General features: G+C 45.1%; 7 protein-coding genes across 7 annotated transcripts; 3 read left to right on the top strand and 4 right to left on the bottom strand.

Annotated features, from left to right (window-relative positions):
- Positions 1-2,429: 2,429 nt before the first annotated feature.
- Positions 2,430-4,732, top strand: N7511_004302 (dynamin family protein; the record flags this gene model as incomplete). The annotated part of the gene is made up of 5 exons (XM_057126727.1): positions 2,430-2,807; positions 2,860-3,453; positions 3,511-4,122; positions 4,177-4,289; positions 4,348-4,732. The coding sequence occupies 5 exons, from the start codon at positions 2,430-2,432 to the stop codon at positions 4,730-4,732; spliced, it is 2,082 nt and encodes a 693-aa protein (XP_056985617.1).
- Positions 4,733-5,772: 1,040 nt separating this feature from the next.
- Positions 5,773-7,728, bottom strand: N7511_004303 (Hsp70 family protein; the record flags this gene model as incomplete). Its single annotated transcript, XM_057126728.1, has 9 exons — positions 5,773-6,058; positions 6,107-6,124; positions 6,189-6,286; positions 6,331-6,430; positions 6,492-6,747; positions 6,802-6,868; positions 6,922-6,966; positions 7,017-7,462; positions 7,656-7,728. 9 exons carry the CDS (start codon positions 7,726-7,728, stop codon positions 5,773-5,775), a joined length of 1,389 nt encoding a protein of 462 aa, XP_056985618.1.
- A 1,641-nt stretch (positions 7,729-9,369) lies between these two features.
- On the bottom strand, positions 9,370-9,753 carry N7511_004304 (uncharacterized protein; the record flags this gene model as incomplete). Its single annotated transcript, XM_057126729.1, has 1 exon — positions 9,370-9,753. One exon carries the CDS (start codon positions 9,751-9,753, stop codon positions 9,370-9,372), a length of 384 nt encoding a protein of 127 aa, XP_056985619.1.
- A 1,285-nt stretch (positions 9,754-11,038) lies between these two features.
- Positions 11,039-11,826, bottom strand: N7511_004305 (uncharacterized protein; the record flags this gene model as incomplete). Its single annotated transcript, XM_057126730.1, has 2 exons — positions 11,039-11,685; positions 11,799-11,826. 2 exons carry the CDS (start codon positions 11,824-11,826, stop codon positions 11,039-11,041), a joined length of 675 nt encoding a protein of 224 aa, XP_056985620.1.
- Positions 11,827-14,405: 2,579 nt separating this feature from the next.
- N7511_004306 (patatin-like phospholipase family protein) lies at positions 14,406-17,604 on the bottom strand (the record flags this gene model as incomplete). The annotated part of the gene is made up of 4 exons (XM_057126731.1): positions 14,406-15,324; positions 15,382-15,408; positions 15,488-16,541; positions 16,602-17,604. 4 exons carry the CDS (start codon positions 17,602-17,604, stop codon positions 14,406-14,408), a joined length of 3,003 nt encoding a protein of 1,000 aa, XP_056985621.1.
- A 658-nt stretch (positions 17,605-18,262) lies between these two features.
- N7511_004307 (uncharacterized protein) lies at positions 18,263-19,213 on the top strand (the record flags this gene model as incomplete). The annotated part of the gene is made up of 3 exons (XM_057126732.1): positions 18,263-18,339; positions 18,613-19,029; positions 19,084-19,213. The coding sequence occupies 3 exons, from the start codon at positions 18,263-18,265 to the stop codon at positions 19,211-19,213; spliced, it is 624 nt and encodes a 207-aa protein (XP_056985622.1).
- Positions 19,214-19,868: 655 nt separating this feature from the next.
- N7511_004308 (uncharacterized protein) lies at positions 19,869-22,428 on the top strand (the record flags this gene model as incomplete). The annotated part of the gene is made up of 2 exons (XM_057126733.1): positions 19,869-19,971; positions 20,036-22,428. 2 exons carry the CDS (start codon positions 19,869-19,871, stop codon positions 22,426-22,428), a joined length of 2,496 nt encoding a protein of 831 aa, XP_056985623.1.
- Between the last annotated feature and the right edge of the window lie 2,356 nt (positions 22,429-24,784).

Genomic DNA, 24,784 nt, shown 5'->3' on the forward strand with positions numbered 1-24,784 from the left:
TTTCACTCCCACTGAAAACCCACTTGAGTGTCGAAGTTGAATAATTTGGTGTTTAGACCCTCGGTGGCTAGGTTGGCTGTCTCACTGTCGATAAGTAGGAAATGCGGAAGTTATGAGAAAAACACAGCTGGGCGTAGCTTTTTAGGTCACTAGAAGAACTGCTCTTGCACCTGCGCTAGCGTTTTTGAAGCGATCTGATAGCTATTAGGTATGTACTACGGGAACATCCTGACCTGTTTATTAACCTTCACTGACAACTCCCGGGAGACTGAACAACAGTCAAATTCCTATGTTTATGGAAAAAAAATTTGATCCACGCACATACTAACCATAACATTGAACGCATATTAGCAGACCCGATGCTGCTGCCTGATGCTAGCTTTGAATTGTTTAATTCAGTCTTCCTTACTGTATCGGCTTATATTGCCCTCTATCAAGCAAATGAAGAACTTCCTGGCTTTCTTGGTCCAAAACTCCATAAGCTTCTAGAAAACAATGTAGGTGTATTATATCCATGTCGAAGATATTTCTTACCCCTGGCGGGGGAAGGTGGGGTTGGGAGGATTGCGAGGGAAGTACACACAACTTCCTTAAATATTCAAGCTAATGACATAGAACCCAATTGAGATATTGTACTCCTTTATAATATAGATTACTTAGTGTCCAATAATATTTGAAGCTGCCACATGATGAAAAGCAATGGTGGAGATCCTGGAACACGACCATATTGTTAAGACTTGCCTATCACGTTAAAACGCAGATGAACCCCTAGGAAGCACCAAGCGCTGCAGTAAAGCAACTTCAGATGTTGCTTTGTTTGCACTGTTTGTTGCGTTTGCGTGTAATCTTCTAGGAGATCTAGCCTTCTAATTATAGGCTGTTGCATCTACTCTACCATCTATTAAAAAGGGACTGGTATTGTTACTGGTAGGGACAAAACATTTTTTTTTACAATATCATGTCACTAGGGCTTCTTTTGTTTCCGACATGGAAGGTGGTGTCGGGCGCTACTGTATCAAGCGCCCTACTGACAAGAGCATGTTGCTGTAAGGACCAGAAGGGACCAACAGAGTTCATATAAGCATAGGTACATATCCAGGAACCAAGTCTAAAGAGTTTGAAGGCAACATCAGATGATGCCACGGCGCTAAGTTGACTTCTACTGCAGGCCAGGTAAGGGTATATCCCGGAGATGAGGTTAATCCGGACCGGAGTATCAAAATCGAAGGACGTATCATCACCATACAGGAATGTTTCGCACTGTAGAGGGTTGTACCCGCTAGTAATGTTTGAATACCTTCATGCACTATCCAGGCCTCATGATGGAGTGATTCTCAGGGTATGGGGGAAATTGTTTGTTTGTGTGACGTGGCATGCAGGGGGTGCGGGCGGCTAACGAGAGGGTGGGAGGGAGCCACGTTCAGTTTAGGGATAGAGAATAAGAGTGGTTGAAAGTGAGCACCAATAAAACTGATCAATAAAACTGCAGAGATATTGGCCGGATTGGCTTTGTTAAGAAATTCTCAAGACAAATATCGAGGCCAAGTCCCAAGATCTGCCGCCAGGTCACCATGGTAGTTTATCGACAAGCGATCTTATGTCCAGTCAAAAGTCTCTTTACAAAGCAAGACTAATGGCACCGGATGCACAGCCGATACTTGCTTGGGTGTGGCTGTGAACCACCTTATCAGACGGCTCTTCAAGCCTGTCTTCAATGACCTAACAGAGTGTCCAGTCTACAGCAGCTACTGGCCTGCCAATGCAGCCCAAATCATCACGTAGTTTGAACCATACGATATATGGTCATCTATACTCTGCCAGCCGCTTGCAGCAGGACCTCCACTACAGTTTTTCGCTCGTTGGTATTCTCGGTACTTTGCATCATGAGCTGCTCCAGCAGCCCGATTTTGCACAAGTGGCCTCCCACATTGACCCGGCACTACTAGTAAAACTAACGACAGTGATACTTTGATTCGCTAGATTCCTACGAAGAAATCTAGAAGAAAATAAGAGTCATTTGTATTACTGTAAAATTCAAGATAATTTGATGCCCAATCCCTGCCATCACAACATAGTGGTAAATTGGATGATGTCAATGACTATTCTAAAAAAATTCCGCACATGTAATTTCGAGTCTAGAAGGAGGATCGGCTGGGGGTTTGTCTGGTTGCAACTTTAAAACAAAAACTTTATTGACTGACTTTTCTCACAGTGAACACCCAAGTTTCGTTCGTATTACCAAGCATAGCCGACATGATCAGCTCTTGTCATACTGTATCTCTTTATGACGTTTACAGTGCTCGTGTATACAGGGTATATAGGAATGGCCACATCGTGAAAGTGTACCCACTCACATTTGACTTACAACCGAATTTCATTCGAATCTTTTTCGTAATCAGGAAGGTTGTTCACTGCAGACAGCACACAATATGGCGAATCACCCTCCCGGTGACGACCAAGGCCTAGCCGATCCAATTTTACTTGAGAAAATCGACAAGCTTTTCGCCTGCAACATTGGAAATTACATCAACCTCCCTCAACTAGTTGTTGTGGGAGACCAGTCAAGTGGCAAAAGCTCTGTCCTGGAGGGGCTTACTAGATTGGCATTTCCTCGGGACAGCGGCCTGTGTACAAGGTTCGCAACTCAGATTATATTTCGTCGGTCCAAAAATACCGAGAGAAAAATTATGGCTTCTATAATTCCGGACTCCAACGCCGAGGACGCATATGCATCGAAGTTAAAAGAGTGGAAAGGCAAAAACCTGCAATCTCTTGATATCGAGTCATTCTCTGAAATGATGACGGAGGTATGTCGATCGCATCTATCTCTAGAGAGACGACATTGACATCTATCTGTAGGTTCATACCCTCATGGGTGTTTCTCGTTTGAAAGATGACGGATTACCTACGTTCTCTAGTCACGTATTGCGAGTGGAAATTTGTGGGCCGCAAGAAGATCATATTAGTGTGATTGATGTTCCTGGAATCTTTCGCAATGTGATACCCGGAAAATCCACGAAGGAAGACAAAAGTTTGGTGCGTGACATGGTACAGGCATATATGAGAAATCCTCGCTCTATCATTTTGGAAGTGGTGCCGGCGAACGTTGATATAGCGACCCAAGAGATTATTGAGATGGCCCACGAGCTTGACCCCGATGGCGAGAGAACACTGGGAGTTCTAACCAAGCCCGATTTGGTAGACAAGGGCGCGGAGGAAAAAGTCATTGATCTCATCAGAGGAAAAGATATGCAAGTAAGGCTCGGATGGGTGATTGTTCGAAACCTTGGACAAAGGGAACTATCTGGAGGTATAGATCGAGATACAGCTGAAGAGGAGCACCGCCAAAAGCACCCTTGGAGCATTATTGGCCGTGATAGCTTTGGAATCGAAGCACTCAAGATTCGTATTCGGGACATTGTGACCACAAATGCGCGCCAGGCCTTTACATCGGTAAATTGCCATTTCCACTTACACGATAGCCCTAATCGAGCTAACGATAGTATGCAGGTCAGGTATGAAATTAGCAAAAACCTCAAGGCCCGCCAAGTTGGCCTTCGGGGTCTTGGACCCGAGCGGAAAACGATGGAGCAGCAAGTGCAATACTTGCTTGATATTGTTTACTCGTTCCAAAATCTTACCATGCAAGCATTGGGAGCAAATTACAGTTCGAACGATGCTTTCGAAAGTTATAACGAACTTCGACTAGCTACTGAGGTTGTTACAAGAAACGAAAAATTCTCAGAAGATCTATCCCGGTGGGGTCATTTGATCAACTTCAATAGCGCGTTGCCCCTACAAGCCAACGCTAACGACATTGCTTCGAAACATACAAAATCAGAGAGACAGCTCATATCCTCAAGAAAAGTAAAGGATATTCCGGAAATCCAGGAGATTCTGCCAGAATCATCAAATATATCCCCTCCTTTAAGTCATGATATATGCTCCTGGATAGGCGATGAATACCGCCAATCCCGAGGCTTTGAAATTGGCACGTTTAATCACGTCCTTCTGGCGAGCCTAATGAAGAAACAGTCGTTCAAATGGGCATCCTTGGCGAAAGGATACATCGGTGATATAATCACCATTGTTCATGCCTACATCGCTACCGGAGTGAGACAGGTTTGTACTGACAGAAAAGTGTCTGAAAACTTGCTTTCTTTTTTGATGGACAAGTTGCTCGAGAGATATCAGAGTGCGATTGACGAAGTAGATTTTTTGCTTTTTGTTGAAAGATCAATAACACCAATGACGGTTAATCACTACCTCAATGATAATCTGGAAAAATGGTATTTGCTCGCAGCATACTGTACTGGCGTTTTTTCATGATGAGCTTACAAGCCACAGTCGCCAGAAACGCGCAAGTTCGATACAAGCAAAGAAAGCATTCGACAGTCCGGAAGGGAAGGTAGTGCGTGTCGATGATCTGAATCATCACCAGAATATGAGTAATGCCGAACATGCTGTCCAAGACCTTCAGGATATTCTGGAATCGTACTACAAAGTTGCGCGCAAGAGATTTGTTGACAACGTTTGCATACAGGCAACGGGATATTACCTAATGCAAGGGCCAATTACCCCGATGGGTTTGTTGTCACCTTCTCTGGTCAGCAGTCTGGGCAGAGAACAGCTTGATGCGATTGCAGGGGAGGAGGCCACATTGAAAAGGAAGCGAGAGCAGCTACACAAGGAAATAGCTGATCTTTCCATTGCAAGAGATATTTTGCAATAAGCGTTCTTTGACTATTCACTTTAAGTCCTTCTTCGACGTGTCATATGGGGATGGTTTGTGGCCGAAAAGCTTTCCATTTGGTTCTGCTGTTGATTTGTAGTCGTAAAATGAAATCACTGCTTTCAATTGGCAATTAACAATATGCAAAGGCCATATCATGTACGAATTTTGAATGCATATTTCAGTGGTCCTTACAAAAAGAAGCTAGACCCGTTCATTATAGAAGTATACAAGCAATCTCTATGTGACGTAACTTCCTCGACGGCGGGGTAGGGCAATAAAGTAATAATATTGGAAGTTCTTGATACGTTATACTTGAGTAATGTTGCGGTTCTTGAGCTAGAAGCATCGCTTATGTACTCGGTGTCTTGGTTGCGCGCGATAGTTCAGGGCTTCCACAAACGATTCCAGGGCTACAAGGGAACATCACTAGGTGCCATTTCACACAACTAGCTGCACTATGATATAAAATAGATTAATATGTCCGTTTTCACCGTGGTGCAGTCTTAGCTAATGAGTTATCCCATTTATCATCCACCTTTTTTGTCCCTTGCGGCTGTTTGACAAGATGGCGAAGCAATCCAATAATAGCATTTTTCTGGAAGAATACACGTCATTCCTGATGAATTTTGGCCTTGCAGAACTTCACTTCACAAATTTGCAGCAAGTGCCATATTCACAGATACTGCCCCGGGATATGGGACTCAATATCTAGAAGACACACTTCCATAAGAAATTCCATTAAACTCCAAGTCGAAAAGCAGTAAAGCTGACGTAGGTGTCAATGTTAAAGTGTAACGGATATCGAAGTATTCAATCCCTTTTGAGTTTCGTTTTTTTTTAAAAAGCTGCCGAGGGATTTTGCTAAGATCAGACTCCAACGTGCAAAGTGGAAGAACTCCTGCCTCGGTCAACATTTTACAGCCTGTATGGAAATTCAAACTCGAGAAACTCACTATCGCAAAGGAATTCTGGCTTTCTGTCATCGTTGCAGAAAAAAAGATTATCCATAAAGCGTAAATTGTTGGCTTGATCTGCCCTCACCGCGCGATAAAAGTTGAATTTGATGGGCTGACGTTCTGATATTTTGGCGGACTTTCACATCTCAGTCTTTCTTCAACGAGAACCAATTCAAGCTGACCAACCTTATGAATATACCAAGTCATGTTATCTTGAGCGAACCAGCGTTCTTCAATATCCGACCAATGTTTGTCACGTTTTGCATGACGGCTTTTATCAAACGGTGTGTCGGCTGAAACACCATACCAACGTCGGGAGACTCGCGTCTCCACGCGGTTTCCTTCTAATCCACGGAGAACCGCTCCGCTAGCTGATGTTAGGAGCGAGAATTATTTGCTTGTCTTTTGTTCTTACCTGACAACGGCCGCCCAACTGTTCACCAACGTGGGATAAATCAGTTCCCGATGAACGATGCTGAAGGTGGCAGAAAACTTACGCATTTGGGGGTTGCAGTACTATGATAGAAGGATTACTGCCTTTCAAACGCTGGAAGAGATATCTTGAGGAGCCAAACCCACCCACAAGGACGATAGCCTGCAATTGTCAGCAAAGTTCGATGTGGCAGGATTTTGTGATACCTTCGCATTGAGTCGGGCACAGGCAACCTTCTCAAGCTGGCCCCGAACCAATTCTTCGACTCTTGACACTATTGGCTCAAATATCTCTTCAATCTCAACGCTGAGTAGAAATTAGAAAAGTCAAGCATAGCAATTAATATAGTGGACTGTGCCGAACTGACCCTTCAAATTGGACAAATCCACCATCAATATTCTTGTCAGATTGATCTGCTGCTCCTGGAAGCGGAATGAAATGATCCACGTCTAGAAAATCGCAGTCAGATTCTTCACCAAAGGTAGGCTTGACCATGTCCCTCCAAAAGGAGAGAGCAGCTTCTTTGGCCTTCATTGGAAGAGATTGATAATTCTCCAGGCCTACTCTCTTCATGAGGAGACGTTCGAATCTCTCATCAAGTAGAAGTGATCCGCAGACAGCCCCTATAGAAATATCTGAGTAATTCAATTACCGCGCTCGGTCATCTTTAACCTCACCTGTGCCTTCTGTCGCTTCTTCCAGGCTCAGTGGATCGAGATCTTGTACTTTATAAGAGATTAAGTCCTAAAAGCGGAGTTAAACTTTGCCATTTAATTGTTTCGGGGTTTGGCCCTGACCACAGTCCCACCACCTGCGTCGCAAACCACTAGAACATCGTCTTTCTTCCAAAAGGTCAGTACAATACCATGGTGATCAATAAAAAGTTCCTCACCGTGATTGAATTTGGCTGGATTGTCCGTAGCGAATGCAGAGCGGCAGCTTCCGGCTCCGACACAAGGGATATCTGCTGGGAGTTGATACCAGCCAATATGGCGGCTCGAAGCGTTGCATCTTTTGCTTTATCGGACCACACCGCCGGGACAGTAAGCACAAATTTGAGGTCCATTGACTTAGCAGCGTCTCCAAAGCGTCGTTGCAACGTATCTCTCACATGTAAAACAAGATGTCCCAGATACTCACCCGAGACCTGAACAGCATTTTTACTGTGTTCTGCCAGTAGAGACTTCGAGGCCAGCGATGGTGCATACTCCTGGTCCTGGCTTTCGTCAAGCAAAAGCTTGTAACCACGAATGACCTCGCACAAAGGACCGACTTGATAGCCCCATTTTGATTTATTTTTCTCATACGAGATAGCAGAAGGAACTTTCAATGTGGTGCCTAAGTTTGAATTAAAAACTCTCTCTTATAAAGCTTGTCGGCGTGTCACTTGCGATTTCCCCCTCCGGGCCAGCTAGATACTATTTCGACGTCTTCGGAACCGCCTTCAAGTGCCCAAGCAATTCTGAGCGAGTTGGCATTTGTCAATAGAGAATAATAATGACTGAATTCATGGGACGTTGAATTGACTCACCCGCTGAAAGTTGTTCCAAAATCGAGCCCAATGACAGCTCTAGTACTTTTGCCCATTTTGATTGTGTTCTCATCAGTTTTAAAACTGATATTCTGCCGTAGTCGTTTCCAACGCGCTTTTATGAGCACACAGTGCTCGGCAAGCACCGGAAACGCTCGCCACCCTATTTTGATGATTCATTGATTCATTGAATGCCACAAAAGCCATATTGCCACTTGCGTCATCAGCCAGAATATTTAATGGGCAATGGTCAGACAAATTCTTTCAGAATCCATTATCAAATTTTGAGAGTCCATTACTAGTTGAAAATGCCTCTATGGAATTCATTATTCCCGCCTCGAAACGTTAGGTCAAGTCAAAATTATAGTTCTATGCGTGGTAGGGATTACCTCAATTAGGGCACAATCTCAATGCTAATATATAGGCACTGCTGCGTCTCAAGCTGAAGGCAATAGACTGAATCCACTTCAAAAGACTGGGGAAGAACTTGATCACAGTTATTACGAAGAATTGGAGGCGCAACGCAAGGTATATGGTATCCACCAATATGGACAGCAATTGCTTACAATATAGGCAGACCAACCAAGATTTAAGGATACGTTTGGCATCTTACAAGAACGAGCATACTCGTGTCCAAGAGCAGCTACGTCGGAAGAATGAGCTTTGTGCTCAACTAGAGACAGAAGCAATTGCCTCAGAAGACCAGCACCAGCAACAGATAACCAGCCTATGCTGCAGAATTAATACGCTCGAAAACGACCTACAAGTAATCAACGAGGAAGATTGCGTGAGGGAATGGCGAAGACTTCGACTGGGCCTTGATCATTGGGTGAAAAAGAATTTCAAAGACGCTGCAAAGCTGGGTCTCGTCGATTACAGTGCTATGCTTCAATTAATTGGGACGACTACTGCCCATTCAAAAGATCTCGTTGCAGGCAACAACCACCAGCGTTGGGCAATTCTTCAAGCTTGGATTATGAAGATGATGCATGATTGCATTTTTATTCAATATTTTCCTGGACTCAGTCAATGTGATAATGAGCTTTTTTTCAGTATAGATCAGTTGATATTTGAGCAAAGTGCGTGCATTTACCCGTCAAAAAGCTTGACTGACTGTTACTTTAGGCGGTCTAAATACGTGGAAACACTGCAAATCAGGAATCAACACAGCTCTCGATACTATCACGAAACGGTCACGAGCTATGATGATAGAACAATTTGTGACCTATGTTGAAAGCGAACTGGCAGAATATACAACAACGGCGTCTAATATGCGGCAGCAGCAGCTGCATAATATTGTAAGCCAATGTACTGATTTTAGAATGATGTGCAACCGACAGCCACAAACTTACAAGTTCGTATCATCGCCTTGTGGAGATATTGTCGACATGACATGTATGACCTCGGCTGCTGGAATCATCGATTGTCCTGAGACGACAGTTGTTCTTTCTCTCTGGCAGTCCCTTTGGAAGGAAGATCCTTCCGGAAATCGATTCTGCTTGGAGCCGGAATACATCTGGACTGCTGCTCTTTAAAGATTGGGTCATGACCCACGAAACTCTATCAATAATACAACCACATACACATGCTACAAGAACACAAATAATTTACTGCATTTGACTACAGCCAATCATAAACGAATAAAAATTCTGCACATCTGAGCTTTGCCTAGAAAACCAAAGATGAAGTAAGGCCCGCGCGTTCCACTCCAAATTCAGGGTTTTGGCCTAATGAAGAGCGCCTCTGTCCGAATAGCATCAACCCAATCATGAGGTGCCTTTCCAGGGATTTGTATAGAACCTTTGAGAAAAACCTTCCGACCTTCGACCTTTTCTGGCCATGCTCGGAGAAGTATTGGCGCTGATGGTTGAACGGATTGAATGAACGATGTGTTCAGGTAGGCAGTGAAGGCTGGTTTGTCACGTTTGCAGCAATCGGCGATAATCCGGTCCATCAGGAGAGCAATGTATCCGCCAAACAATTTGCCATCGTAGTAGCACATTTGCTGGGGAGGACTCAGGCGCAGCAGTGATTCTGCCTCCCACCCCAGATAATGAGGCTTGAAAATAGGACGGTATCCTTGAAAAAGGGAACGCATCATTTGATCAGAAGAGTTATTGATGCAATGCTGAAGATAAAGGAATTAATATGCTGCTATGCCATTACGCCTCATTCGTACTCACAAGAGGTGGATCCTGTGCTCCACTGCATGAATCAAGGGGTGTTTTTTGATGGGGTTGCGCTGGGAATCGATATCCGCGAAATTGTCGCGAGAAAATTGTAGCCAAAGAGTGCTTGTACATATCTGTGGTAGGATGAATAGTGCGAGATGATGATGGGAAATTTCCGACCACCAACACCAGGGCTATATATATGGCCGCGTAACAGGGCTTATATCCTGGAAGTACATCCAACTGAACCTGGAGCGCCATATGACCAATTGAACGATGATGGCGCTCGGATGAACTACATTACGTGTCTTAACCTGACGTTTTTTGTTTTAAACTAAATGGTTACCGTCGTCACGGTGGATATTTCTACAACTATCTCTTTCACGCAATGCAGTTGAGATGGAGACTAAACCAATAAAATGGTTATAATATGTGCTTACAAACATGATCTCATTGTTTATGAAAGCAGCAAAGTATTTTCAAAGTAACGGCCAGTTTGCAAGATATAATATGATGTTCAAAAGAGTTGGATAAATGAATTATAGAAGAAAGCCCCTTCGCAACCTAGAAGATGCCTTTATCCGAGTGGTCTTCGCACGGAACACATCATATCAAATCGGAATTTTTTAGAAATCTGTGACTTTACCAATAGAACCTACTCTCTACTAACATCAAATCACCCTTTGCTACAAATGATGCCCTGTTTCTATCTATCAGCCGATTTATTACGGGCTTCGGCTGTAGCCTCAAGTTTGAAATTGATGATGAAATTGATGATGATGATGATGATGATGATGAATTCATTTGCCCGATGTAGCTCGCTCTATGTAAATGCTGCTATGCGGGAGTGCTTTCGGGCCTGCCGACAGCTAAAAATGGTATCCAGCCCATTGAAAGATGCGGAGAAGCTCAAAATATGAGCTTTTCTTCGATCACTTCGAATGTAAAATAAACTAAGACAAAAGAAAGCGGGCCGCACGTGTTCATCCACAACCACTTGGCCCGCAGGAAAATGAGTGTTCCTGGTCCTCACCGCCTTCGTTGGGACGCCCTGTTCCACCTCTACCGACCCCAGCTCTCCCCTTTCTCCACCTCTACTTCAGATGCCAGCAGGCGCTTGTGTGCACGTTTGATTCAAGGGAGTACAGTGGACCTGGCACTGCACTCCTAGCGGGCTCAATTCCTCTCCTTCCGTCACACTGTTCATAGGGATCATTCTTTCTCTACTTCTTCCGCTACGAGAGCTATTGGATCCAGCCCCTGGAACTGGCCCAGGAGACCGGTCCTGATCATGAAATCCGCTACAATTGTGCGTGCCTCCAGGCGCGTCAGCAATTCTTCGTAGCGGAGAGTAATGCCCTGCTCAGACAGGGCATTGCGCATCTCATCGCGTTCCTCTTGATGCAACGGGCACTCATGTAGGACGTGTGTCACCGTCTGGTTGCCCAAGTCGCAATTACATCGTGCGGTCTCTCGTCGGTTGATGCGAGCCAGATAGGCACTCAGTCCGATGCGCCCAGTCCGCAGCTGCATCAAGATAGATGCGGTTGCTTTATTTAGACCCGACCAGTATTCCAGTGTTTTCCTGCTCGGTGTCTCGATCAGCCTTCTGGTCGGCCGACCGGTCTTCTCTGATGCCCATGCTCTTTCCCACTCGATCTTTGCCTCTTGGCGAAATCGACGCTTCGTCGCGGCAGCCAGGCGAATGTATCGATTGTGGGAATTTTGTGCGTCGTTGGGCTTCTGGGCCGCATCTTTTGCGTGCTGGTCCACTGTCTCGTTACCCAGCACTCCTTGGTGAGCCGGGATCCATCGCAGTTCTGTTCGAATTCCCCGTTCCGCCAGCTGGCGGATCAAGTCTAGGCATCCGATCAGGTATATTCAATGATAACTCGCTTCCTTTTTACATAGCAAGAAGATGTGTGGACGTGGACTCTTGCCACAAATCTAAGACTAGCTACTCCTTCCGGACCTTCGATGTTCGCTTCGTAGGGTTTCATGCGAATAATCGGACCTAGCTGATGTCGTGAGAAGACCTGAATAACGAAAGGGTTCCCATTATTCATGTACCATATGCTTGATGCAAACGCTTCAGCACCAGCATGAATTGTTCTCCTGGTCTCACAGAAAGGTCAGAGTATGTCTCATTCTACCGTGTCGCGGCGGCAAATTTAGGCCTCAAAAGTTTGATGAACGGATAGAAGAAAGTCAAATAAAGGTTCTGGATGTTGTGATATGAGGCTGGTACCGATCAGGAACCAACCGAACCATCGGAATTAATCCCGAAGTATGTATACGAAGAACCAAGTTGATTTCCAATCAACTTGATCTTCTCGTTGTATAAATAGCCTCATATTTCCCTCTGAATAAATAACACAATTCATACCTCTGAACTACAACACTGGAGACAACAGAAAGCAACCATATAGCAAATGCTATACCTTCCGTGATCATTATTCAAGCCTGCTGTGCTGATATGCATACGGCAGATTCCCAGACTATGAAGGTAATCGGTAGCCGGGTTCAGTTCGGGGTGTTTTTCGTTTTGGACAATTGATAAGAATAGACGTGTATTGGTCGACGCGGGAAACTAAAAACCATGTGACCTTTTATCGATCTCCTGTACAGTAAATCTATTATATGTTTTCCAATGAGATACACGTATCATCCAGGTCGTTTTTTTTGTTGACTGACTAACATTTAAGTCGCAAAAGCTGGAAAGTATAATTATGAACTGGATAATTGGTACTGTAATTATAACTCAAGATCTTGCATTTGACCAACGAGCGCAAGACAAGAAAAGCTTGTCATGCCTGGCTACATGTAATGCAACATGGATAATATCATGAAGGCTACTAGTCAATGCATGACTAGCTCCGTTTGACTTTGGATGATAATGTCTTGTTGAGAAGTCTAGACCACGCTTGGAAACTGCATTCAAATTGGTACAGTGACCATGAGCTTGTCGGCGTTAAATCCACCGCGTGGTAGGATTCCAGATCCGTGGAACATTCCACTGACGCTTCCACTCTTGTTCTGCTCGTGCTTCCTGGACTCGAGAGTTTTCTAAAGCCTCGTGTAAGGCTTTGATTGCCTGCAAAAGTCGCATATTGCCCACAGGACTGACCTCCGGTTCAAAATGGTATTGTAGAGTCAGAGCTTCCGAAACATTAGCGACAACTGTAGATAAGTCCTTGAAGATATTGAGACATGAGCGATAAAATTGGTTTTCGCTTTCTTGCTGTTCCCATTGGCAAAGTTTTTCCTGGCGTAATTCCGGCAGCGACAGTCTACGCCTGGATTTTGATTCTTGAAGGCGTGTGCGTGTAATCTCTAAAGCTATAGTTGAGCCACGAACCAAGGCTATCTGATGGTCCAATGAATTTATTTCCGGAAGGTCATGTCCGGTAGGAAGCGAAGCGGAGTCTTCTACTAAGAATCGCTTTGGTGAACTGGGCGACCGGCTGTAGATGCTGGAAGATGCGCCACTGGAATAGCGTTTGTCCGTTGCTTCCAAGGGCATGGCAGGAATGTGAAGAAGAAAAATTGTTCCTCTAGAGATGACACCGTAGTTTTTAAAGCCACGAGATTGTCGACGGCTTTGCTGACATTGTTCTCTCTCGAACCCTTGAGCTGGCTCCCTATATATGAGCCTAAAATGGGCCTAAAATGAGCCTCAAAGAAATGTTCACCTGATGGGAACTGTCTCGAAGTGCCGCAAAAGCTATGTCATAGACTATCTTTTCCAATGGGCTCATGTTCAGTTTTAAATTGAGGGAGAGTGGTGAATTGAGGGAGAGTGGTGAATTGAGGGTTAGCGAAATCACCAGAACCCTAAGCCTGACGTTGCCATTTCTAAATAACAACTGACAAACATGGCCTCAAAGCTATCAGTTTCGCTACTACTGTACTCCTAATCGGCTAGTCTCAAAATTTACCACGGCTACTTACTGCTGAAGATCGCGCTAAGAGAGCACGATGACAAAGCCCGTCACACTCACAGTCTAATTCGCTTTCTCTGGCCACCCCTGCGGGCGTGGAGAGCGCGGTTTATGGTTTTCCCCATCTTCTTTCAATGAGAGCTAACCCCGGGCAAATAGGAGAGGAACTTGCCTTGCCCACGCAATATGACGTAGGATCTTACATGTACAGGCTTTTGCACCTTAACAATTGTTAACACAATCACAGGTACCGACAACCATTATTGAGAGCCTTCGATGAAAATTACTAATTTACATACCTAAAGCTGCAATGAGCCCGCGTTATGTAAATACTATTCGGTGATTAAGTAGTAGCCGACTGTACTTGTGGAAACTCCTTTGGAAGAAAAGCTGTGTTACTCGACATCGCGTCTATTGCACAATCTGTCCCGATATCATCTGTTACCTGGATACATACTGATTATTTTGGTCTTTAGAGGTGAGCCTGTTTCTTAAAATTTCCAATTGGACTGAGACATAATGGCTGTATATAACATGTTCGTGAGCAAAATTGCTATCAATGGAACGGTAGTTTTATGTGAGCACTACCAGAGCTAAACATCAATTGCTAATTGTAGCAAATGGCTACGCCCCAAGTTCTACAGCCGACTTTTCTTTTTGCCTGGAGATGGCTCCAGAAATTGGACACGGCGTTTGGTTCCCCGAGAGCAGTAGCATACTCTATTTGATGGCCAACAAACGGTTAGGTGGTCCGCGCGACCGAAAATTGCGTACACTTGCTGCTCATTGAGAAATTCATGCATGGACTTTGGAAAGCCACCGATTTTGTGATGAAAAGTGGAATTGGCAATTTCGATTGAAATAACCTCTTCCAGGCTCCTAACGGTAAAAGAAACTTTTTTGCGATAATACCCACACTCAGAACAGCCGTCATTGTTGCTAACCGAACCAAGGTGATATCCGCTTGCAGTTTGGAACCGAGGTCCCGGAAACTCAGCGAGTACTCTTTTGATCAGCTCGCTGGCATGCGGACTTGAACAGAGAATTGAACCTTCACAATAGAAGATCCCTTGGTCTCTGGTGGGCGTTTGATCCAATTCAAAGAATAAAAACCCTGTTGCCAGTATGGCACGAACAAGCTCGTCTGGGACGCTGTATGGCAATCCGGAAAGATCCTCCAATCTACTAACATCATCCAATCTTGGTAAAGGCCAAGGTAGAGCGTGGTTAAGTCGAAATATATGCGCTCTCATTCGGTCAGGAACATAATTGAGTGCCTCATAGAAGCCCTGCTCACCATCCATGGATGGTGAGGACATTGCTGCTCTGATAATGCGTGGAACTGCCCCATCCCTGAGGATGCCTCCCAAAGGGGCATCTTGTGCCTTAGCCTCGCAGCTTGAAAGACCTGTACCAACTGAGACAACAAGATCATGAGTTCCATGTGAAGGCCAGATAATGGCGGATTCTTTCAATGCAATTGCCAAGGGGTTGTTGGCACGCACCCCACCGTCCTGCAATGGGCCAAATCCGGGGAGAGATTTTGTTTGGAAAAACCTGATTGAGTGTTAGCTTAAGCAGGAAAATAGATTATCTCCTGCTGAAATAGCTTACCAAGGAGCGGCTACACTGCATCGAGCTCTGTATATTGGCAAATGTTAGTTTCCCCAGAAAGAGAGGACGAAAGACGACGTAAAGACAAAGGGTCAATAGCACTCACACTTCCCAAAGAAAAGGATTCTGACTTTCATCTTCTGGTTTCAGAAACTCGTATGCCGAATCGATGGCACGTTGACCAATACCACGATAATTTGCTAGCACGCAAGCTTTACCATCGGAGATGCGACTCGTAATGATAGCTAGTCGACTGCCCGACGAAAGAGTTGTGCTCACATCAAACATTCGTCGCATTGGATTGATTGCCTCTTTAAGTGTATTTTCCAAGTTATCTCCATCATACTGGCCATCTGCAAAAAATCCAATCAGACATTTTATCCATTTAGCGCAACCAGTGACTGAGAATTTTTGCGACGGCGCTGAGGCCAACTGGAAGACTTTTCGGGCAAAAGCTGGGAAATTCCTGAAACCGTCTTCGGCCGAGGTACCATTCAGGATCAGATCTATTTCGTTCAGGGCTCCTGCTTTATGGTCAGATAATCCAAGTACATGAGGAGAAAGGTAAACCAAAAGCAGCATTCCGGGGAATTGACTGGATAGTTGCTGCATACCCACGCTTGTACCTGTACTTAGGTCAAATATATCCCGTATGCATAATCCATTGCCAAGCCGGTTGTCCAATGCACGTAGGAGACCAAGTTGAATGATACCTCGAACCCCACCACCATCTAGACTAAGCACAAGGGGTCGTTTTGTGGGTGGTAGCTGACGAAATGTGAGTGGAGAAGGCTGATAGCATAATGGGCACTTCATAATATCGAAGTGATATTCAGCGCATTTCTTTGGTGATCCGAAAACCACAACGCAAGTATCGCAAATTGCATGCCGGCACGCCAACATATGCTCTGGTGGTCGACATAAGCAATAGAAACACGTTGTTGTTGAATGTAGACCATTCCATTGAAGGTAGTAGCTACGCAGTATATCCTTTCGGATGGCTGCAGACGAACGTGTTGGACCCATCGACCGAAAATACTGCGTAAAATGTTCAAACACGGTGTTGCAATGTTGGTGCTCATCATTATCCTCCAATGTACGCCATCCTTCCAGGCAGCGTCTGCGATAAAGTTTACTGAAAACATGGTCGGGATCAAAGCCTGCGGGTGTCAGTGCTGCCCTATCAAGGGTGGGTACTGATGAAATACTCCGTTACTCACCATGCATTCCAGGAGGGTAGGCATTCATAAATAACGCCGATGCAATGAAAGCATGGACTCCATCTTTGGCATGGATAAAACTGGTTGCTTGTTTAATGAACTCGACCAGGCATTCTGTCGAAATGTTGTTGAGCCGGTGGTTTTCTCGGGCAACTTGAAGGCAATCCAGGACGCCAGCTTTCGAGGTACCAAGATCGAGGCGCAGTGTTCGCGTCCAAAGGGTGCTTAGGTGTATAGCTGAGAAAGATAGGCCTTGGCGGCTTTGTTCCACCCGGACGTCTTGGATTTCATTGAAAATGAGACGACGTAATGGTTCAAAAGCTGCTATTGGGGATAATTTGTGCCTGTCGCGTAGGTCTAGGATGGTGACATCCTTACTAAGTCTGTCCGTGGCAAGCAGTTGATGGCAAGCTTCAGATAGATCCTCAATTCCATGATTTTGAGCTCCTGTTAGAACGACCACGGTACGCATTAAATCCGGAATTGAATGAGAGCCGATCGTGATAGTTTTGCGAGATCTCTTAAGCAGCTGACAAGCGTTGCGCATGTCAGACTGAGTATCTACAAACAGACAAAAGACATTTGTCCACGGCAGAAGCATCTGAGAAATGACTTGCTGCTGTATATCCAATACTCGCCGAGTCCCGCCTTGAAGAATGCGATAACGTTGAACATTGTCCGATGACCAGTGGCGCAGACCTGATTCACCCAGCCCGGAAACATTGGAAAGACTGCTTTCTGCCAACAGGATAGGATTCTGAGTGTTCGCAGTTATTGTGCTAAGATGCAGTCGCACCAGACCAGCTGGGCCTCTGCGCGTAATATTGTTGTGAGGGAAAAGTGCACGAAGCGCCTTGATTCGACTCCCGTTCCCAGCGAAGTAAACTACCGAAGGAAATTGAGTATGTGGATGGCTCATTCCCTGCACTAGTTCTTTCATTCGTCCCGTGTCTACCAAGGTCCAGCCTGTGGGGTCCGAGACGAGATCAAGCCATGATGCCATTGAAATGGAAAGAGTGATAGTAAGCGTCAGAAGTTTCAAAGTACCAGAAGCCTTAAGTATCAGACATTGGTAAATATACCTATAGATTTCTTTTTTAAAATCCAAAAAGTAATGGCACTCTTATTTCTGCGGCGCGTTAAAGAATTATATTGATGAATGGGTTTCCTTATTTTTAGAGCCTGTGATTCAAAAATTAAACGGTCCTGAAATGATTTGGCTCAGTTAAGACATACTCAGTTTCCGTGGGAAATACGCAAGACGTGATTCCTCTGAATTTGCAAGTACAAAATAAAACGTTTCTTATCTAGGACGTCTTTTTAAAACCGGGTCCTAACTTATGAAAATGTGTAGAGAATGGCCACCTGACCTACGTGGATATTCACAAAATCGAGGGAGGAAGCTTCTTTCCTTATGGCCTTGTTGATCCAGTCCACGAAGCTTTCTAAATACTTATATAGGTATTTGCATGGATCCCTCTGCTCAAGGTCCAAGTAGTTCCCCTTTTTGACGACCCTTTTTTGTTGGTATGATGGCTCCGTTACATAAATACCTCCGAAGATGGCTTCGACGAAAGAGTCACACCCACACGCTCGAGGACCATCAAGTGGTCCAAGCGGAGCCCCGTGAAATCTTAGGAAATGAAACATCATACACAACAATGCTCAAGGAAGAGGCAGAGATGAATTGGATCTATAATCTTCTCGCCAGCGGAGGAAATTGGGTGCTGCTCGCCGGGTATTTGGTCATTCCGGGCACATTCACCTCATTAAAAGGCTCAAGTAGCGTGGAAGAGACACTGGAGAAAAACAGCGCAGGGCGGGTAATTCTTAGGACTATACAAAACCCTCCACTCCTTGTTTTTTCCTGCATATTCCTAGTTGCCGGTGCAACTTTGCTAGCGTGGCTATTCACAAGGTATAAAGCCAACTACTCTTGGTTGATCAATAAAATTTTCATGTAAGATGGCCTTCTGAAACTAACATCTGGGGCTGATTGATTGAATCACAGGCCAGCATCCTTGAATGCAGCAGCTGGTTTGCTCACTACGATTGTCAACGTTTGCGCTTCACAAGGTGGAGACTGGTCCGTCATGGCTCTAGTGACAACCATTGTCACAGGAGTCACCCTGGCTATATGCCTGGGACTTTCCATCTTTTACAAGTTTTACAAATTGCGAAAAGTGATCCAAAGAGACGCATACCACTCCAGCTATTTTGAAATATCCAGGGTATGCGAGGACTCCCTCAATCGTGTGCTTGATGAGGTTAAAGAGTGGGATCGGGTTATTCGGTTCTATGTTGGAAACGACGAATTTAGCAGCGCACAGAATCTGGCATCGCTTTTAGACTTGGTGATGCAATACTGCTGGCTATCTGATACAAGGACAAATTCTGTGTGGGTGGAGGTGCTAACTGAAAATCAAGGGTAGGTCTCGAAAAAATCGCTCTGGTGTATCTCTGGCGCTAACCCTTACATCAGCGTCTTATCTCGCTTGCAGAAAGGTAACTTTATTCAAAATGGCAAAGTAAAACTTACGCGTGAGCGTAATATTGTTATGGAGTTCGCGCGAGACTCTAAGGCAGTACCTACTATTGGGAGGTCTCCTTGAGTTGGTAAGGGGAACAAAACCGGACGTTGTCCGCAGGGAATCAATCCAAGAACTTCGATTGATTAATTAGGGATATGTCAGTCTACACATAGCACTTGGCTTCCTGCCGGAGTTCAAATTTACTGCAACAAACCGCTATTTTATTAACAATGTTTGCCTCGAGTATAGTACTCAAATGATATGGCTTAAATATTGAACAAAAGTGGGGCGTTGAGCGTAATCTATCTAGAAAGTTTGATCAAAAATCGGAGATGTTTGGTGGGGTGTGGTAGACTAGGCAGGCCAGTTGCAATCGGGCAGCTTCACCTGGTATTAAGGATAAACATAAACAGAAAAACAGAAAAACTAGTCCCTATTAATACGACTCCAGTAAGCAATTTTCCGAAGGATGGTTATAAAAAGGACAATAGTTTAAACAAGTATCAGTTTAATGCCCAATTATCGTTTTCACGCCTTGAACATTAAATGAAAGAAGCTCTGCCACCGGACCTACTTATATAGCTACTACGTAGCTATCACCATTGATTCACCTATAAATGCATTCACTAAAGACTATACAGCGGAATCTTTTTGTTTGTCAATCGATTGAGACCTTTGTGTACAACTGGGTGTTTGACCATCATTGAAGTGCTCACTTCCATCCATCTCATCAATTATGACGGACAGTGGTCCTGGGAAATGCAGGCATGGCAGCTATGGCCAAGGATACTATCTTGATGTGGATGCCCTCCGCAAGCAAGAGTATCCTCTCCTAAATCGTAAGACCCCATACTTGAGATTATTCGATCTACTTATACTAACTATTATATCCCGCGGCAACAGAGACAACTTATCTTGATCATGCCGGCACAACTGTCTATGCCAAGTCATCGATCACAGCGTTCTCTCATGATATGCAATCCAGTCTATTCGGAAATCCTCATTCTACGTCCGTGTCATCACAATTGTCTACACAGCGCACAGAGCGTGTACGATCACGGGTTCTCCATTTCTTCAATGCCAGTCCCGACTTGTTTGATGTGGTGTTTGTGGCAAATGCGACTGCGGCTATTAAACTGGTTGCAGACTCATTTCAGGATTCTGATTCACGAGGTTTCTGGTACGGTTATCATATTGATTCTCATACCAGTGTTATCGGTGTACGGGAGGTCGCCAAGATGGGTTATCAATGTTTCCATGATGCCGATGTGGATGCTTGGATCGCCGAGCTAGGCAAAACTCAGTCGAGAGCGCCCAGGCTGTTTGCTTTTCCGGCCCAGTCTAATATGAACGGTCGACGTCTCCCTCTACGATGGTGCGAGCAGATCCGTTCCGCAGTCGGTGGAGGAGCGAATGTGTTCACTTTGCTTGATGCCGCCTCATTTGTGTCAACCGCTGCTCTCGACCTAGGAAATGCAAATGCTGCACCGGATTTTACGGCACTAAGTTTTTACAAGATTTTTGGATTTCCTGATCTAGGAGCGTTGATTGTCCGAAAAAGCGCTGCCCGCATTCTTGAACGGCGTAAGTTCTTCGGTGGGGGGACAGTGGATATGGTGATAGCTTCCGGAGCGCAATGGCATGCGAAGAAAGAAGCCACGATCCATGAGCAACTTGAAGACGGTACTCTTCCTTTTCACAGCATTATTGCGCTGGATGCCGCCATGGACACGCACGAACGTCTTTACGGTTCAATGGCAAATATTTCTGCTCACACTGGGTTCCTCGCCAAACGAGTTTATGATCGACTTTCTGCTTTGACACACTTCAACGACAAGAAGGTCTGTCGGATCTACCAATCAGATTATGGAAACCAAGCGCTTCAGGGCCCGATCATCGCGTTCAATCTCAGAAACAGTCGAGACGAGTGGATTCCTAAGACCGAGGTCGAAAAACTAGCAACACTGAAGAATATCCAACTGCGTTCCGGATCAGTTTGCAACCCGGGAGGAACGGCCCGGTCTCTTGGATGGTTGGGTGCAGAGCTGCGGCATCATTACGCTGCCGGTTTACGATGCGGTGATGACCACGATATATTAGGCGGTCGACCGACCGGCATCCTGCGTGTCAGTTTGGGTGCAATGACCAACCAAAAGGATATTGACTCGTTGATTGAATTTATCGAAGAGTTTTATGTGGAGAAAGGTCCCCATATCCTTTCACTGAACCCTGACATGGATGAGAATATAACTCCTCAGTTTTATGTTGAAAGTCTGACAATCTTTCCCATCAAGGGTTGTGGCGCATTCAAAATTCCCAAAGGCAGGCGCTGGGAGATCAAAAGAGATGGACTTTTATGGGATCAAGAATGGCACCTCGTTCATCATGAGACTGGTGTTCCGCTCAAGCGAACGGAACACCCACAGATGGCTCTTGTTCGTCCCTTTCTCGATATTGATCGTGACATACTGCGCGTCACATGCGATGCCCCAAATGATCAATTAAGCCTCGAACTTCCTCTAGCTTGGAACGACAACTGCATGACTCTGATGACTACTCCGGTACGTTTGAGTTGTCAAAAAGGGTCGGCCAGTGCCTACAGAGATAGGTTGTGTCTTCGTGCCTACGCCTCGCCCATGGTCTCAACGTTCTTCACTCAGGTTCTAGGTGTACCTTGTACCCTCGCACGTTTCTCCTCACAGGATCCAAGTCTGGACATGCGGCTACCACAACTTGCCAGCACTTGGAAAGATCGACTTCGGAGTTTTACTAGGGAAGCTTCGTCCACTCATCGATCTAAGCGCAAAATTGGTCAGAAGTATCTGCTTCTTTCTAGCGAGACGTCCACTTTGATCGTCTCTAGATCGTCTGTCAATAGTCTGAATGAAATTGTCAAGGCCAACACCGAGCAAGCCTCTGGTCTCAGCAAGGTTATTGCAGCAGATGCATTCCAGGGCAATATTGTTGTGGCAGAGCAACCCTCTGAGCTGGAGAGGGCAGAACAACCCTATATTGAGGATAAGTGGTCGTCTGTTTGCATTGGACAAGACCAGCTTCGCTTTGATATTTTTGATCCGTGCCTGCGCTGTCAGATGCTATGCGTCAGCCAGTCGATGGGCCTGCGACGCAATGAAGTTCTTGCTGCACTCGCCAAGATGCGAAAGGTCGATGGTAAAACCCTGTTCGGTAGATATACGGCAATTTCCACTAGTGCAGCCAAAACTGGATTGGAAGAGCCGAGCAGCAAGACAATCATGGTTGGTGATGTTGTGTTGCCCTCATATCAGAATCACTAAGCCACACTATTGCGAGGTTCTACCCTGGACTATTAGCCTTTCTGTTGCCCTTTCGGAGACTTGATCCTTCTTGAGAAGTGTGACATGTATCGATTTCAAGCATATAATAGATGAATTCTCGTTTCTATTAAATCAAGAGCCGTTCAGATCAAGAAAGAAATGTCATTGGAACCTGTTTGAGAGTAATAGATGGTCGGAAAAAGGATTGTAAAAAGGCAATGCTCTTGCAAATTACAATACTGAGAGCCTGCAAGTAAAATTATGATCACAGAGATCCAGGGACTAAGAGTGAGGCAAGAAAGGCATGATAATTGATAACCAAAATTTGCTAATCAAGTCAAGGTGGCAGGTTCTGGTAGTCCATTCATGGCTCGCACCTTTAATGTAGTGCTACAATGAGAATGATGCAGATTCATATATTTCTGATACACTACAGCATCACGGATAGGCTATTTAATAGGAAACCGGAGGCCACCTGTAAATTGAAAAGCATTCGGAAGAACAATGGATGATTCGGGAACAAATTTATCATCTCTTGTTCATAAATGCGCATGCCCGAAATCAAGGGGCAAAGCCTAGTGCCGTTTCCAATACGACTCTAGAGTAACTCACAGCACTGTATGCCAAAACCAAGTGCATCACATAGAGGCTAGACCGCCAACTACTGAATACCCCAATAGCCTCAAGTGGTTGGATTCTGTAGATTGCAGCACCGATCGTGGTACAAATTGCGAAATGACCAAGTTCCATCGCCAGCGGCGGGGGACTTGACAGCGACCCGGTCAGGGCGTGAACGGTTGGAACCAGTGATAGCAGACCCAGTGAGACGCAATGGTAAGGGAACCTAATTCGCGCTGTAGAGATGGTGGGATCGCAAAGCAAAAAGTCCACCAAGTTTCCAACGGCGACTAGGGTAAATGCGAACAAATAGCCAAGCTGGATGGAAGGCTGTGTGGTGAATTGCAAGACCATAGTCGGAACCGTTGACGCCCAGATAAGGATCAAAGCCCCACTGAACTCGAGCTTTTGCCACTGGGCTGCACCGTCTCCCTGGAACGCAGATATTGTTCGGTAAACTAGGCTTGATAAATACCACAATAGACCACCGCCGCTAAAGGAGATGACAGAGAGCGAACTGATGATTGCATTTGGAGATGATGGGAAATGGAACAGAAGAAATTGGAGGATAAAGAGAGAAAAGTAGGTCAATCCGAAAATGTCGATGATGGTGATAACTGCAGAGTCGCGCAGACTTTGGAGTTCGTAGTTGGGCATGGTAATCACGATGCCTGGCCAGTGGTTTTGATAGCAGGTAGGCCAGAATTTATAACACTGGTTGACGGTAGAATACAAGATGAGCAGATGTGATTCGTCACCATCAAACGTCTTTTACACAGCGACCGCACCATTCCTCCGCCCTCAAGTATAGAATATATTTTTGCTTTTAAACTTAATCTAAGAGCAGTTGCTTTATTACAGTTTATTTACCGCAATGGACGATACCCATGCCCTCAGAATGTGTGACGTGACTAAATCCAGGATTGGAGCTCAACGCCCCCTTATCATACGCAGAATTCTAAACCGGGACTCATATCATTCAATTCGGCTCCAGTTACATACCAGCTATGGCATATCTGTCATTTCCTTGTTTATTTAGTAAGACATGGAAGGGACTGCAATTGTGGACAACGGAGAGATACGTGTAAACAGATGCTAGTTACACAGATCAACAATACACCTCCTCCCCGAGAACATTCCAATAGCCATACCATGAGAGGTAGCCGGTGAATTTCAAATACCATTGGTAGTGCATCTTGGGCAAAACAGCCATTGGTCTGTACAGCACCAGAGGACCCTGAACGTCATGTCGACCGGTTGCGAACTCACCATATTAGCTGTAAGAATTTCTTACCGGTATCTTACTTCTTTGGATTGCGTGAGCCATAAATTCCATGCTTTATAAAAGAGCTGAAGATTCAAGGGCCTGACCGTTGCTTATCTGCCAAGCACATAACTGCGGTCTATAAACGTCAATCTGCACCGAAATGATCGGAATCGTAAAATTTCGGTGTATATAAAGCTGCAGTCATCTATGAATTTTGAGAGTGAACAGTTTCCGAAATTTAATAATTAAAAGCCTCCAACAGGATATTTTCCACTTGAAAAGCATCACTAAAACCTATGCTATCCTAATGAAGGCTCGCCCCCGACGATCAAGGCTAAAGCACGCCACCTTGATCCCAAAAGCAGAGTATAGTAAGTTTGAGCTTTGTTTGCACAGAACTTTGGGATTAATTCAAGTACAAAAGGATTCCGACAGCTCACTTTCGAGTCTGGGAATCTGCGATCGCACAAT

Source organism: Penicillium nucicola (genome assembly GCF_028828085.1).
Source record: "Penicillium nucicola strain IBT 29836 chromosome Unknown utg000003l, whole genome shotgun sequence".
NCBI lineage: Eukaryota > Fungi > Ascomycota > Eurotiomycetes > Eurotiales > Aspergillaceae > Penicillium > Penicillium nucicola.